Below are 16,335 nucleotides of genomic sequence, written 5' to 3' on the forward strand. Positions count from 1 at the left end.
TGTTATATTAACAGATTTCATTTTTCCCAGATGTAGAAACAAAAATTAGCAAACTTTTTCCTGTTAAAAGCTTCAGTATAAACATTCCTTGGTTTTAATGTAAAAATGCTCTGAGTAAATTACTCAGTGGAATTCTGGAGTTGTTGGACTGTTTTTGAGAAACTTCTGAGTGAAGTGGGGAATGATTTTGGATGAAACGTAATTAAAATTTGAAATGCATCTTGAACTCTCCAATCTTGTCAATTATGAAAAAGATAGACAAATTCTCACTATTTTAAGGGAAAGAACTTAGCTCCCACTGCCTTGTATAGTCAATTTTTTCTTAGTCTGGACATTACTGCAATGAAAAGTTCCTCATATATGCATAAATAAATCAGTATTGAGTTCATATTTAGATTTTCCCCATATTAATATATATTTTAAAAATATATATTTGAAAGTGCTTAAAACAATCATTGTTTTTCACATGGAAATGTTGGGTTGTTTTTTAAGTTTTTGTGGGTTTTTGTTTGTTTTTTCCCCTTTTTTTGAGTTCGTTTTTTCTTTTGTTTTGTTGGTTTGGTTTTGTTCTTTTCAAAAATTAATTATAAAGGAAGAATTATTTTGATTGCTTTAAATTACTAATTTTTCTTCTATAACGCCCATATGTCACGTTTCTGAATGTAATGTCCAAACTGGCATGCCCAGACTTAGTTTAATTTATTATCTACTTAGAAAGAAAAAAAAGAGATAAAATTATATATTTATCAGGAAACAAACCAACTTTATTGCAAAGACAAGCAGAAAGTCACTTGGGAATACTTTTTTGCCTCCACTGAGTAAAAAGCCAAGTTTGGAACAAGACAAGGAGCACCAAGTCTTTTTTTTTTTTCTTTTTTCCTCCAATAGCCATTGATGGTGAGAGCAGGTAAGAAGTGTTAAAACACATAAATGACAAGCTGTGAACCCTGCAGCATCACTGCCTTTGCTGTGCCACTCTTTTGACATTAATGCTCCTAATTAGCAGCCCAGACAGCCTTGCACTGACACTGTGCCTTGGGAAAGTGAAGCTGGAATGGATTTTCTCTGTGCCTCTTCTGCTACCAAGAATTTGCCATAATTCTGTCTGCAACGCCGCTTAAAAAATATGATTTTTATTAAAGATGTCACCATTCAATAAGTCAGACACGCTGGTGTCTCAACTTTTAACAGCCATGTCCAGAGTGATTATTACATAAGTTGAAAAATGAAAAATCAAGTGAAAAATATCCATCCATCTTTTTCAAATTACTCATCCTCAAATATCTGATTCCTCTGAATTAAATCAGCCTTCGAGGATACACTTTGTGAGAAGCACAATGAAGAACCTAAAATATATCAAATTTAAATAAGCACTTTAAAGCATCTAGACTTCGAGTTCCTCAAAAGAAGAGAAAGCTTTTCTTTGTGGAGTAAAAGCATTTCAATTTCAATCAATTTGGGTACTGACAAAAATATTGTTGGCTTTCTTTCAACCCTGGAGCATAATACACTGCATTAAAAACCTATAAATGTGAACACTGAGACAACAGCTTTTTCTCCAAGCTAAAGAATTTTCAAAAATATAAGAATAATCTAAATATTATGAATACCTAATGAAAGCATCCTGATGGCTCAGAAAGACACAAAGTCTCTCAGAGATGTGGTTGATTCAGGTGCTCTGAGATTCAGGCATTTAGCTTTCCAGCAGTGCAGAAAAGAAAAATTCTGGGCATTTGGTGAGGAACTGGAAGAGGCTGTGGCTGGAAGGGGTTGTGGCTCAACCAAGGCCAGGTTGGATGGGGCTTGGAACAACCTGGGACAGTGGGAGGCGTTCCTCATGGAATGAAATGATCCTAGAGGTCTCCTTCAACCCAAGCCATTCTGCGATTCCACAATTCTACATTGGCTGAGGTGGAATATTGAGCAGTTACTGAGAGAGAAATGTGAAAATGTGGCTTTAATAAACTTCCTTCTCCCACTGGGGATCCAAAAAACCAATATTGACAACAATGATGGCAACAACAATCATCAACAACATCCTCCTCTAACAAATTCCCTTACACGGCACTCAATGGAAATGTGATGATGCCCCAGATACCTTTGTGGCTTTCTCAGGAATTTTACAGCAAAATCTGGCTCTAAATTCTCAAGCATTCTTAAGCATATTCCTTCTTTTACTTTGGTTATAGAATGATTCTATCAGGAAATGCATTGAGCATCTGGAAAGAGCAAGATGAATGGAATTTCTGTTATTGGGCCCTGCATCACAGAGCTGGCTGTGATGCCAACAGATTAAAAGAGCAAGGAGAAAGTGTGAAACAATTAAATAAGGGCCTTGTGAATGGCCCTATCTTTTAATCCTGACTGTTAAGATTTGTTCACAGAGGATGAATTTGCTGACATCAATCTCATGTCAGAAATAAGTAAGAATGGCTGAAAACCATAACATTCCTAATTTCTGCATTGCTGAGCCCCAAACACATTGCTGAGTGATTGCAAACCTGTAATGGGGTCCCAGTGGCCCACGTACACGCTGAACAATAAAGACAGATTTATAGAGGTACATAGCTATAACAGCCTTATTTTTTTTTCCTTTTTAGCTGCACATTCAACAGCATCTTATAAATCTAGCGAGACTGTAAATCAAACCCAGTTATTTACTTCAGAGCAGTTAAGTCACCCACTGTTAAAATTAAAGCATAATTCAGCTGCAACAGGCATCCCATCAGGCACGTGGCCCCGGAGAGCTGCTGTGGGGACGTGTGGCTGCTCCAGGCTGTGACATTCCCTTCCTCCTGCCACCTCCCACCTCCCCAGGACTGCCCCCTGCGAGGGTTATGAACCCCATAAACCATCATCACACAACAATAAAGCCATTTAAAACGTTTTTTTTTCCCACAGACAGGCTAAGCAGCGGATGATTGCAATGCAGAGAGATGCCAATGGGTAGATGGAGTTCCTTTCACAATGCAAAGTATTTAATGGAAATGATTTCCAGAGAAAGTTTGAACAGTTTAATATTAGAGGTAAGCAACAGTGCCTTGAGAAATGGTTTTTTGGGGAATAATTGAGGAGTGAATTATGGCTGACAACTCTTAAAAATGGGTTAGGCAACCCAGGAAAGGAAACTCACTCTGCATTTTTTTTGTAGAAGGCAACATTTCTCAGAGAACTCTCATCCACAGGATCCAGATATGCTGCAGGTTCTTGCAGGTAACATGCAGGCCACAATTTTTTAGCATAACTTCATCTGCTGCCCACTCTACTTGCTCTTAGCAATAAATGGTCTAGACAATTTGAAATGCAGGACATGCCATGACCCACTGGTGTAAACCATTCCCAAAGGACATTATTGCACTCAGTTTTAATCAGAAGCTAATACTGACCATAGAGTATTTAATTTTGTTATACAGACCCTTCACAATGGGCGCGAAAGTCTTTGTCTTCATCTCAAACCACAAAAAAAGAAAAAAAAACTAAACCAAACAAAAACAACCCAACCAACCAACAAAATAAACAAACCCAACTTTCCAACTTTACTGCTAAAATAAATAGAACTTGCTTTTAATATAATGACAATCTGCATACAGAGTCCATTTCAAATCCAGCTTAAGAATTGCAACTTAGACAATCTAAGCATATTTTCAATATTAAAAAATATGACCTGCACAGTTAGTAAACGTACACCTCATTTCTTCACACAGTATTTTGGAAACAAAAACCTATCATTTATTCTTAGATAAAAAAGCCTCTTTTTTAGGGTTGCTAAGGAAAGAAAAAAAATTTTCTTCTTTAATAAGGACATTGAGGTTTTTTCTTCATCTTTTCCTTTCTCCTTTCCCCCTAGCAGAGGGATCATCACACCATCAGCAGGCTGGCACTCCTGCAAGATCTGAAACCACTGCTCAGCACCTACAAAATCATCTGAGAAAAACAAACAAATAAAACCCTTCCTGCCTACCAATGCTGCCAACAGACAATAATAAATGTATGCCATGTAAACATTACCTCATCCTCCCTTTCTCCCTCTCTGTCCTTTTCTTTTTTTTTTTAACCCATTTATTACATATTTTCAATATAAGAGTAGTAACCTTTGAGGAGAAGACTGTTATTCATTATATGTGACCTCACCAACAAGACAGACAACTGCCCAGACTTAAAATATTGACATTGTTACTGCACTTCAAAATAATAAAAAAATTCCTTGTCAACTTATTTCCAGTAATATAAGAAATAAAAATAAAACATGGGTTTAGATTTATACATAAATTATTTTTCTATCCATTTTCAACCAGACATTGGGCCACTGCTTTTTTTGTTGTTGCTTATTCATTTCTCTCATCACCTCAATAGAGCTGTTATTGGTCTACCTGAGCATTATCTTAAACCAGAATGGCACCATAGATCCCATTAAAAGTCTCATAAATCACTCCCACAGCCAGAGCTTCCAGAAATATGACTCCAACTCAATCTGCTTATATGTCAGAGCCTGACCTTTGCTTTAGAAGGTTTCCAGCCCTCCCCAAAACTGCCCACCCCAGGAAGATGTGAGCCCATAATCCCACCTGTTCACATCCCCTGAAGCTCCAGGTACCTTGTGCCAACCTCTCCCACCTTTTGTATCCTCAGCATTTCAGGCTTAAACCTCCCAGTGTTTGTTATTCTCTGTTATTCACAGAATCACCAGGTTGGAAGAGATCCTCATCATCCAGTCCAATCCATACTCAACACCTCAACTAAACCCTGGCACCCAGTGCCCATCCAGGCTTTGTTAAACACACCCAGGGATGGGGACTCCACCACCTCCCTGGGCAGCCATCCCAGAACTTTATCAATCTTTCCATAAAAAAAAAAAAAAAAAAATCCTAATATCTAACCTACCTACCAGCCATTCCAGAACTTTTTCACTCTTTCCTTAAAAAGCTTTCCTAACATCCAACCTATATTTCCCTTGACATATTCCACATTTAGAGGGGAAAAGACAAAACACAGCATATTGCCTTTCTTCCTAAATCACTGCTCCTTTCATGTAAACAGTAAAAACCCATTGTCCCGGCCCATGCAAAGTGCAGAGGAAAGACACAAATCTGCACTGCACCCTCCTCCAGGTCCCCTTAGATTCCTCCTAGCAATAATTTTTACCCATGAAAGTTTTGCCTACCCCGATGCGAGCTCAGTTTTTAATAGTTGAGTGAAGCATGTTTCTAAAACTGACAATTTGCATGCAACAAATGTTCTATTTGGGAATAGAATTCGGGAACATTTGGGATCCCTCTGTGCTGAGGGATCCCAAAGGCAGCACAGGCCATGGTGTGACACTGAGTGGAGCAGGGGCTCCACTGTTTAAAACAAATCTGAATTCTGCAACCAGTTCTACAGACTCAGTGACAAAACAATATCACCTCTGAAGAGTCTTAAAAGGAAAGTACATATTTTCAGTATTTGCACAGGGAAAATATTTTATAACACACTATACTTCTTATATGTCAATAGAAAAAACTCCCCAAAATTAAAAAGTGTGATAATGCATTTAAGTAAAAGAGCAATAAATGACATTCAAGACAAGGCCAAAACTACCAAAAAGATCAGGATGCCCTGAACTGTCAGTTGTGGCACAGATCCCCACACACTCCTCAGTCAGCTCATTATTTTTGCTTACACAGTGTGACAGAAATGTTATGGAATTACACATGCACAGAGAACCCAAACTTTGTCCCCAGCTCAGAACTGTCACAGGGAATGCCTGACCCAGCACACAGAGTGGCAGGACATCAATTTTGTGCAAGCAAACTGACCCTTTGCATAGCCTGTCCTTATCATTTCATTGCTTACTATGGTTCCAACACTTTCTTTTCTCCAGAACAAGGAAAATCAGATTTTGCCTTGGCCTTTAGCAAAAGTGATCTACTTCAGATAGAGCATTTGTTGCATGTAACTGGTCAGTTTTACAAACATGCTTCACTCAACTATTGAAAATGTGCAAGAAGAAACAAGATTTTATCATATTGAACTCAACTGACTAATAGTGAAAAGGACGACCTTTGTTGTTACATTTTATTCTTTCTATGATGCTGACACTATCCATAATGTTTTCAGATTTTCAAGTTCTACTCCAGAGCTGAAGTCACAAGAAAGTTCTAAATAAATATGTTTCATTCCAAGTAGAAACACACAATTTTAGGTAGTGAGAACAAAAACAATATTTCCATGATCTGGAGATAGTTGTTGAGCCAGCCATTGCTTACGCCAGTCAAAGGAGTTAAAAACTGAAGAAAGCAATCCTATATTAAATCCCCACAATCAGATGGAGGTTTTAATTTGTCATGTCAATCACAATCTAAATAATAATCAAAACTTTGCAAAAATATGCAATTCATCTTTTTGTAAAGGCTTCTGATAAAGTGATAAGGAAAGAACAAATCCTTCATTTATTCTGACAGACACACAAACTTTTTGGTGTGTCTGCCACAGACTCCAGTCCAGCACAGAAACACCCAGGCTGCTGTGAGTACAGAAAGCAGATTAGGCAGGAGCTTGAGGCGCTGTAGCAGCTGATTTTAATTTCATCACATGTGTAGCTTCTCTTTCAGATTTGCTTCCATTAATGCAGTTATTCATTGTTACCCCTTTCTGAAAGGCAGAAGGCTTTTCTGCTCTCTATTTACCCTTTTCCCTGCAGCAGAACAAAGCATCAGATCAAAACCTGAGTTTCAAACCAGCAGTTTCCAGAGGCCACAACTTTGATCAGGAGTTGCATATTTGTGATTTCAGTCTATGAATCCTTTCATCGCATAAGACGCACAAACACATCTTTATTTCTTTTTTTTTTTTTTCTCTCCTTTTTTCTTTTCCTGCTGCTTCCCCAAGATTTCCAGCAGTGGAATGTGTGGTTCAGCTGTGCCATCCCCTGCGGGTGACTTCACTGCAGATCTCTGGGTAACACAGAGAATTCCTAACACTGCTCAGGATCAGTGCTAACAAAATCCAGGTCCCTCCTGGCTTTAGCTACTGAGAAATCCCTCTCTGGGATGGATTTTGGTCTGCAGTTGCTCAAGTGCTTCAGTTTTATATCTAAACATGGTTGCAGTCATGATGCTGGATGTAAACAAACCGTATTTTGGAGTTCATAGTTTTTATGCCCCCTTTGCTCCTGTAAAGGCAAAAGTACTTTCAAAGAAGACACAGACTTTTTAAAGTTCCCTGCAATGTTGGTCTGTGCCTCAGGAAAAACCTTTAGGAGGCAGAAGAACTCATTTAATGACACAATCCAAAGCGCATTATGAAAAAGATAAAAAGCCCTAAACCAAGAATTCTTGACTTCTTCACTTGACTTCAGTAGTGTGGTTTAGGCTTTTAATGAAGTCTGAATTAAATATTTGCATTAATAAATAAATATCTGTATGGAAAATTTGCTGTCAATTAGTCTAAATGAAGCAAACTTGGTTAGCAACGTATGTGAGTTGCATTTACAAAGATATTTTACCACTCAAGAAGACAACCACTGGCTAAATCATAAGAGAGATGAAATTTATAGAGACAATAATAAAGTACCAGTAGAAAGCAAAAAAAGTTATGCATATGTAATTAGCACACTGAAATATAAATCATTTATTTTATTGCCATTAAGAAACTTTCCAAGAGTGCATTTGAAGGCTCAAGTCCATAAACAACTTCACTGAAATGGGCAGCTTAAAAGTGTCTGTCTCATTTATCTCATATATCTCTCCTCATTGGAAGAAAGGCAGAAGACAAGCTCCTGGGAATACTGAGGAAATGTGGAATAATTCCAACAACAGTTCCAGTGGCTACTAAGTAAAGAACAAAATGAAGCCAACATGGTGCAGGTGGATGTCAAAGTTTTATGGAAAAATGTGAGTCTAATCCCATACAACATGCAATAATTAATGCCACATTTCAGGAAAAAAATAAACGACTTGTGAATATGGTTTTTGTGCTTCACTTCTGTTGTATATGAAGATATAAGTACTTTTGTAAAATATTCACTACAAAACTGTGATTTACATTAGCAGAAACCTAGTTATCTACACATTACATCTCTATAGTCCCCAGAATTTTTTTATTCCAACTTAAAAACCTTGTTAACAAAATCAAAATGTTACTGTTTTACAAGCAGCATAATAATTCAATTTGACACAGCCAGAGTCCCTCAGAATTCTGACTGATAAAGATAAATTTACGTGGTTGCTGCTACTTTGACAAAAAAGTCCTTTTTTTTCTTTACAAAACCCTTCTGCTGCTGTGGGAGTTTGCTTGCTTGCTCTTCTATTTCCTCCCTGGTGCAAGAGTTTTTCTACCCAGGATGGGTTGGGATGTAAGGAAGACATAAAAAGATCCAGTCGTGTCCCACTTTAGGACAACAACAAATTTGGAATTAAGAAGAAAGTCCAAAAATGGTGATCTAAGAAAATGATAAAGCAGGGAAAAAGGAATATGACATTTCAGCACTGATAATTTTTGATCATTTTGCAGAGAGAGCATTCAGGAGACAGATCCAGGCAGAGCCTAGGAGTTTAGAGAAGGGGAAAAATACAAAACAAAACAAAAGCAATCCAAAATTTGCACTGAGAAATGCCACTGAGATAAGGCCTTTTATTTCCTGTACTCAGTCTGAGATGAAACTGTCCAGGACACAATTACTGAAGAGTAAATAAAGAAGAACAGATATCAGGTCAGCTTTGCTAGGAACAGAAGACAGACACAGGGTTTTGCCTAATGTCAATGCAAGATCAATTGTGGAAGCTGGATGAGTAACAAAGCTTGAAAAATAGTAACATCACACCTCTGAACAACTAAAAAAATCCATTTGTGGCAATTAACGGTCAGTTAATAAATAGCTCTGGTGTCAAAAAGGATTAAGTGCAGATCACCTCTAGCTTTGAAGGGAAATGCCACCAAGTCAGGCTCTCTGCCATGGGAGCTTGGCACTCAAAGTGACACAACACAATGTTTGGTGACAATACTCAAACCAGTAGAACAATTCCCAAGCCAGATAGAGAAATCTGTACCCAAAAGATGCAGCAAAAGCAGACAGATGCTTCACAAATAATATTTAGAACCCCCTAAGAGAAGAAAGACCCTCTTAGGGTTGTAGCTATACAGATTATATCTTAACTTCTGTACAAACACCATTGAGAATTGAGGTATAAACCTGATTATATTAATATTATTCATTAGAAAGGAGAATCAATTTGCAGTATACACCACAAAGATGATGCCCAAGTGATTGAGCTTGCTGGAGCAGAAAGGTTGAATGAAGAGATATGATCTACCCTTATCCTTCCACTGATAACCATCAAAAAGGCTGTGCAGAACCAAAAATCAGCAAAGACAAGGAGCTAAAGAGAGGAGCACACCGATCAAAGGAAGTTTCTGTACAGGCCTGAGTCTCTAAAGGACTCTTGGCATTTCAGGGGACTGAAAAACTCTCTCAAAAAGGACAATTATCAGATAGCACCATTTCCTGCACTAAATAAAAGTCCGTACTGTGCAAGGAAAGCACCTCATTGAGGCTGTATCAAATCCTAGATGAAAAGTTCTGTAAGTTCAGGAACACCAGAATGAGGAATCTAACAGTTGCAAAGAAAGCATTTCCTGTGCCGTGGAAGATAAACGTCCAAAAAAAATCTGAAAGCATATGGAAATTAAAACCAAATGTAAACAGGGAAACACAAAAATCCCAACAGACACTGAGGAATACATGAGGCAGACTCAGGAAAGATGCACAGGGCAGAGATGGACCAAGGATGACCCAAGGGGATCAATCCTGGTTCTCTGTGGAGCATCACCAAGTTCCAGAACAATAACCTGTGCTGAACCTGTGCGAGGCAACATTCACGAGCCACCTGGGAGAGGACATCAATAACAAGGTGATGAGGCCCAATAAAAATGAGATTTCCAAAGCAACAAAGAGGATGGTCTGTTTTGAAGAACTGCAGGACCTTAGGAGACTGACTGGCTGGAGAGTGAAAGGAGATGGGAAATTATAGTTGAATCAACAATTAATGAGAAAATTATCCTAGTTTTGTATATTTACTCTTGGCTCTGTCTAGAGCACTTAAGAAAGAGATGTTGACACTATTAAAAAAAAATAAAAAAAATAAAATTAAAGCCAAAAAGCAAGAAAGCCCACCTTTGGACAAAGAAAGAAAGTCTATTATCCCAAAACCAGCATTTGACCTGTCTTCTTAGAAATGCAAGGACAGCAATGCAAGATCAGCCAGAGATGATCAGCTGACTTCTGTGGAGAAGCCCACACTCAGGAAAATTATTCAGTGAAACTCCCTTAGGACACTCTTCTCACCTCCCATTGGGGCCCCATGACTGATCCAGGTGCTCTGAACACTACTAAGGAGCCATGTGAGGTATAAATCACCTTTGACATGAAACCTTCTCCTCTCTGTGCATCCTCAAGGCACATGGGCTGTCTGTCACAGGAGGAAAAGCAAACCCACATCCCACAACTGCGTGACAGCTCTCAGTGCCTGTCTGGAGCCAAGTTTGGGCCAGACTATGCAGGAATAAACACTTTTCCCCCAGATCTTCACAGTTTTGCTCCTGCAGAGTAAGCCAAACTTTGCTCTGATTTGCCATGAATATTCATGGCAATTCACAGGAATTTCTGACAGGAACACCATCTCCAGTGCTTGGGGTTTCCTTCACTCACTGAGCCTCATCATTGCCAGGGGAAATTACTGCAGCTACTCTGAACACAGCAGTGCTTATGGATAATCACTGCTGAGAAGTGCTTCAGCTCAGGAGGTGGAGGAGCCATTAGAGGGACTGAAATGAGGGAAGGAAACAGTAATGTACCCAAACAGACACTCCTGGTTCGTCAGATTCCCTGGGCTCACTGTCTGATGTTCCTCACTCACATCCAAAAAGCGGGAGATCCAAAAAGCCAGCCAGAAGGTCAAGTAGAAGGTTCTGGGTCCCACAAGCAGAGAGGCAAATCCCTCTCCCTCCAGAGACTCCAGCCCCTCCAAACCACCCCCTGCTCCCAACCTTGGCAGGCAAAAACTGAATTCCTACAGAAGAAACAAGATGTTTCTCTTAATCCAGAGCAGCCCTGTCCAAACACAGCTGCCAAGAGAAAAGCCTGTGCTCCTTCCCAGGTGAGCAGTGATCAGCTGTGGGCACAAAGCACAGGTGGCAGAGCTGAACACAGCATTGCTTGTGCTGTGCTGAGATAACTGAGTGCCAAGGAAAGCTGAATCAAACGTCAGCCAAGCAGAAAATATCATGCATCATCATTGAAGCATCATCCCAGAAGAGATTTTGTTATATTCTGCGGAAGAATAGCAGCTAAAACCCAGGTTGTGCTGCCTGGTGCTGGTTTGTAGGGCATCAAAGGTGCTTGCAATGATGAAGACACAAAATGACTCCTAAAATGAGGAAGAAGGACATTCTTGCATCCAGAGGATGCTGCTCTGGCCACCTCTCAGTGCCCACACACAAAACCATTAATATAAGATTGCTCATCATGGCTTTGAAAGGGCAGAAAATTGGGAGATTTTCCACATTAGAAAGAATTTTTGTTAGTTTGGGCCTAGAGATATCAGTTTAAATAAATGATTGTTGCTGAAAGTCTCACTGTACTCACTGAAGTGGGCTGTGAGGTGTCAAGGAGCACCTCTGTTACCATGGACAGAGATTGTTCAAGCCTCCCTTACAGGAGAATCACCTCTGAAAGCCCATTTGGCTCCAGCACTGTCTGCATAAATCTTTCTCAAGAGGAAAATTTCCAGTTTCTCTTCCAAAACCAACTTTTTGGTCTTAAAAAGACAAAGATGAAACAACATGGCAATGCCTGGCCTTGGCAGAGATCAAAATGCTGATACTGCTGTGCCCACAGAAAGCTGTGAGGGGATAAAACTACCAAACAAGCCCTGAGATGATAAATATTAAGAGTGAAATTAACCTAATTATTAAGCATGAGGGAGCATCTCTGGAGCTGTATCCTGTTCTCCAGAGCAAAAAACACCCAAGGGCAGGCTCAGCCTCTCCCCTTCTGCAGAGTGAGACACAGACCAAGTTCCCAGTGCTTCAAAGGATCTGATTCCATCCATCTGGGACTCATCCTCTCCAAAGTGAAGTCACATTGGACTCTTCTGAGGGTGAATGATAGGGAATTACAGTCCTCTAGTTTCCTTCTTTTGTGAATCCAAAGCTTATGTTCACTACCTGGAGCTGGTGCTCTATGACCCATCATGAAAACCAAGTCATTTTCATAGTCCCTGCTTTCCTAGATGGAGACTTTCATCTTTAAAGATTATCTGTATTCTTTGTTCCTAACTACAAGACTTACTTGCCTTCACTGGAGAAAACACTTTGAATAAATCTACTTCAAGCAGTCCCAATCACTTTGTATAGCTGACTTTTCTAGCACTTTTTTGTGTCAAATGTAGATTTTTTTTTTCCCACTAACAAAATGATTAGAAGATTAGAATAAAAAAGATAAATTCCACAAACACTGCTAAGAAAGCCTTTTATGTTTTTTTTTCTCCTAATACTTTTAGGAATAACCAATTTCACACAAACACAAAAGAAAGTTTCCTATGAAGAACAGAATGTACAATTTTATGTGAGTCACCACATGGCCCTGACCATTTATTTGGCTTGAGCTGGCAGAGAATGCAATTACACTGGAAAACATTTTCCTTGACAGAGTAACAAAATTAATTTCCCTCATCAGGTGTAGTGCTGTATGATGAAGAGAAACAGCAGAAATGACCTGACAGGTAACAGAAGGTGGAGCGAAGAAAAAGGAGAATTTAAAATTAAAACTCAATTTTGCAGCAGCCACAAGATTATCTGACAAATACACCAGGCAGAGCAACACGAGATCCTTGCCATGTCCTGGCAGGAATAACTCCAGGGGTGTCTAGAAGATCCTAATTAGGTGAACAAAAGCAAGTTTCATGCTGTTTCTTCCTCTGAGGAGACATGCCCAGACCATGGGGATTGATGCAGCTCCACTGAGCAACACAGCAGAAGTGTCTGTGGATGTGTGTGCTCGGGAAAAACACTCCCACAGCTGCATCTGGGAGAGTGTGTCAGTCAGAGCTCCCAAAGTTGTTTTATTGAACTCCCTAAGCACTACTTCCCAAATCAAAATCAAAGAAAAAGTCAAAGCAAGTCTCTAAAGTCAGTTCATATCCAAGGGAATTATTGTTCTTCATCTAAATAAGATTGAATGATTACCATGAGGTTTGAGAAGAATATTAGATACCACAAGCTGGTGTGTGCTTGGCATTATGAAAAATGAGCAGCTCATTAATTCCAGCCCTGTGTTCATGTCAAACCCATCCCAGGGCCCTGATTTTGCAAACAGATGCAGTGCTGCAGGTCTGGCCAGCACAGGACCAGAAATTCCCTGGACATGCAGGGAACAGAGGGACAGGAACACAGGGCCACTCTGATGGTGCAAACATCATGGCAGAACACACACACACACAGAGTTCAAAACAAAGCACATTTTGCCCAGGACTGTGGTTAATTTGATTTTTTTTTTTTTTTGCTAGTTGGTTTGCTAAATCTGATTCCTTTTCATTTTTAGTATTGTCCTAGTAGCAAAGAATGACTCTTGAACTTTGGTAGCACTATTTTGGCAGAGAAAAAGAAGCCTTTTACATTTCTTCCATTGCACTGCTGGTTTTGTAACTCCCACACATTATAGTTAGCCTATGTGGGAATCCACAAATCAAAGTTTTGGGAAAGCTGCAAAGGGCAGGTCTCAGAGACAGCAGAACTGTGATCAGAGCTAAGCAGCAGCCATAAGATTGGTCAGCAGAAAAATTATGTAAAATATAGAAAAGTAAGGAGAAAAAGAACAACGGTCTGTGTATTAACACTTGTCTATAATAACTCCATAAGCTACAGAAAAGTTTATCTAGCAAGATATTAGGAAGTTTGAAGCTCAATAATGGAGCTCTGTGCACTGTGTTTTAATGCTCACAAGCAGGTATTGTATTTGAAATAAGCAAGCATTGTTTAACCAAAGATATGTGTGCTTATAGTGGTTGGATAGAACTACTGTCAATGTGCTTTTGCTTTGTGTGATTGGTCAAAAAACTTATAAAGTGAGTTGTGACATTAAGTTCTTGGTCTGCTGCCTGGGATGTGAGCTGGTGGCACCTTCTCATTGTCATAACCAAGTAAGGAGACTGATGCTGGAAAATCAAACAGCTCAAAGCACGTTCCCAGCATCCCCACCCTGTTTGTGATTTGTACACAGACCCCCCAACAACAGTCTATAAAACCACTCATCTTAAAAACCTCTGCACAGACACAAACACTGCAGTTCAGGCTGTGTCACAGACATCTTTTCATAAAAATCCTTTCTTTAGGATTTTTCCCCTTTCTGAGAAGCTGTGGCCTCAGGAACAAAATGTAAACAATGGTTATCTGCTGCTGTGGGATGCAACAGGTGCATCTGGGATTGGTCTTGGGTGAATGTTTGGATTTACTGACCACTCACAGCAGAGCTGTTCTTGCTTTCTGCCTGGACACAGAACTTTGTTATTCATTCCTTTTCTATTCTTAGCTTAGCAAGTTTCTGAGAACTTTTCTCTCTATCCCTATTAGCATAGTAATAATGTAACATATAGAACAAAATAATAAATCAAGCCTGTCGCAGACGTTTCTCCACAGAAATCCTTTCTTTCGGATTTCTGTGTCTTCTGGAGGCCAGAGGCTTCAGAAGACAAGGTAAACAATTATCAGCTGCTGTGGAGTGCAACAGGAACACCTTGATTGGCTCCTTTCCTATGTTTATAATTAAGGGCCAATCACCAGTGCAAGCTAGGAGACTGAGTCCTTAGCCACAACTTTGTTATAGATTCTTTCTTTCTATTCTTAGCCTAGCCTAGCTGCTCTGCAAACCTCTCTCTATATTCTATTAGTATAGTAATAATGTATTATATATAATATCTTAATAAATCAAGCCTTCTGATTCAAGAAACAAGATTCACCGTCTCTCTATCACCACCAGTGCCCACTCAGGCGCGGTAATACAAGCCTTCTGAACATGAGGTCAACATTCTCGTCTCTCTCTTCACCCTGCAAAACCCTTGCAAGCCCTGTCACAAGGCTGAACATGTGAGTGACAAACCCTAAAAATCACTTCAGTGCGAGCTGCAATATTCAATGCCTCAAGACTCTTTAGCTACAAGCCCCAAACCACTTCTGCAGGCTCCTGTTTGCCAGGACAGACCCCAGACACTCACTGTGAAGGTTCTGGGTGATGCTCACTGTCCACTCCTCTGGAGAGGCGCCCGCTGTGGGGATCCTGGAGCACTTGAGCTGGCTGGAGAGGTCTCGGGACTCCAGCCAGCACAGGGTGTCCTCCCTGTGGCTGAAATCCAGGGTGACCACTGCAGATCCCTTCGCTGGGCTCCAGGCAGACACCCTGCTGCCATCCAGGTGCAAAACCTCAACCTTCTCAGGGCTTGCAACCAGAAGAAGAGGAGGTCTGTCAGCAGGCTCTGAAAACAAAGTGAGGAGGGTTTAAGTGATTAACAGGCTGCGTATTTCATTTTTATCTTTTCGGTTTTAATGCAGTTTTTAATGTTCTTACCTGCTTGTTTTAAGATATGTAATAAATTGGTTTTGTTTTTATTTTCATAACTATCATATATTCCCAATTATTACTCTGTTTTATCCTGCTGTTCCAATGGTTCACATCATTAAAGAAAATTAATTGCCCCAGCCTCACAGCCTCTGTTTAATTCCAAGTATCATTATTGCAACATTTTTCATGCCTAAGTCATAAAATGAAATACAACTTATGCAAATTATCTCTATCCAGATTACTGGAATTTCAAAAAGAATTAAGGCCAGAAAAACCTGCAGAACTCATGAGGACACATGAAACTGTAGGATGCTTTTCATTTTAAAATAGGACACAATCTGAGGAGGGGGTGCCACTCAAAGAAGTTATAACCAACCTGGCAATAAATCCAGTGCAGTGAAACCTTAAAGCATAGAAACTCTGCAATTTAGGCACATTTGAAAAAAAAATTGTGTTGCCACATCAGAAGCTCTCACCCCAATGTAATCTGCTTGTTTTCAAAGGAATGCATCAATGTTTGAACACTGCATTGACATGCAGCCCTTCCAATCAACATTCCACCTAATGGAGTTCTCAAATTTTCACTAAGCCATTCCAGACGTCTAAATGGTGGAAAAAATGGCATAAATAAAAGGATTTGACAAATGGCACTTCATCAGCAGGTCTGATTAAAGAGAAAAGAATATTTCAGTGAGTACAGTGCTCAGTGCCCAGTCTCACACAAAGCCACAGCAAAAGGTGCTCTG

At 39.7% G+C, this 16,335-nt stretch overlaps 1 protein-coding gene across 1 annotated transcript in view; it reads right to left on the reverse strand.

Annotated features, from left to right (window-relative positions):
* The window catches only part of LRP1B (LDL receptor related protein 1B), a 642,008-nt gene that overhangs the window by 275,712 nt on the left and 349,961 nt on the right, over window positions 1–16,335 (reverse strand). Inside the window, exon 6 of the mRNA XM_058028149.1 lies at window positions 15,246–15,503. Within this exon, the coding sequence (XP_057884132.1) occupies window positions 15,246–15,503 (258 nt within the window). The remainder of the gene's footprint in view (window positions 1–15,245; window positions 15,504–16,335) is intronic.

The sequence above is a fragment of the Melospiza georgiana genome, chromosome 7, assembly GCF_028018845.1.
Source record: "Melospiza georgiana isolate bMelGeo1 chromosome 7, bMelGeo1.pri, whole genome shotgun sequence".
Lineage (NCBI taxonomy): Eukaryota > Metazoa > Chordata > Aves > Passeriformes > Passerellidae > Melospiza > Melospiza georgiana.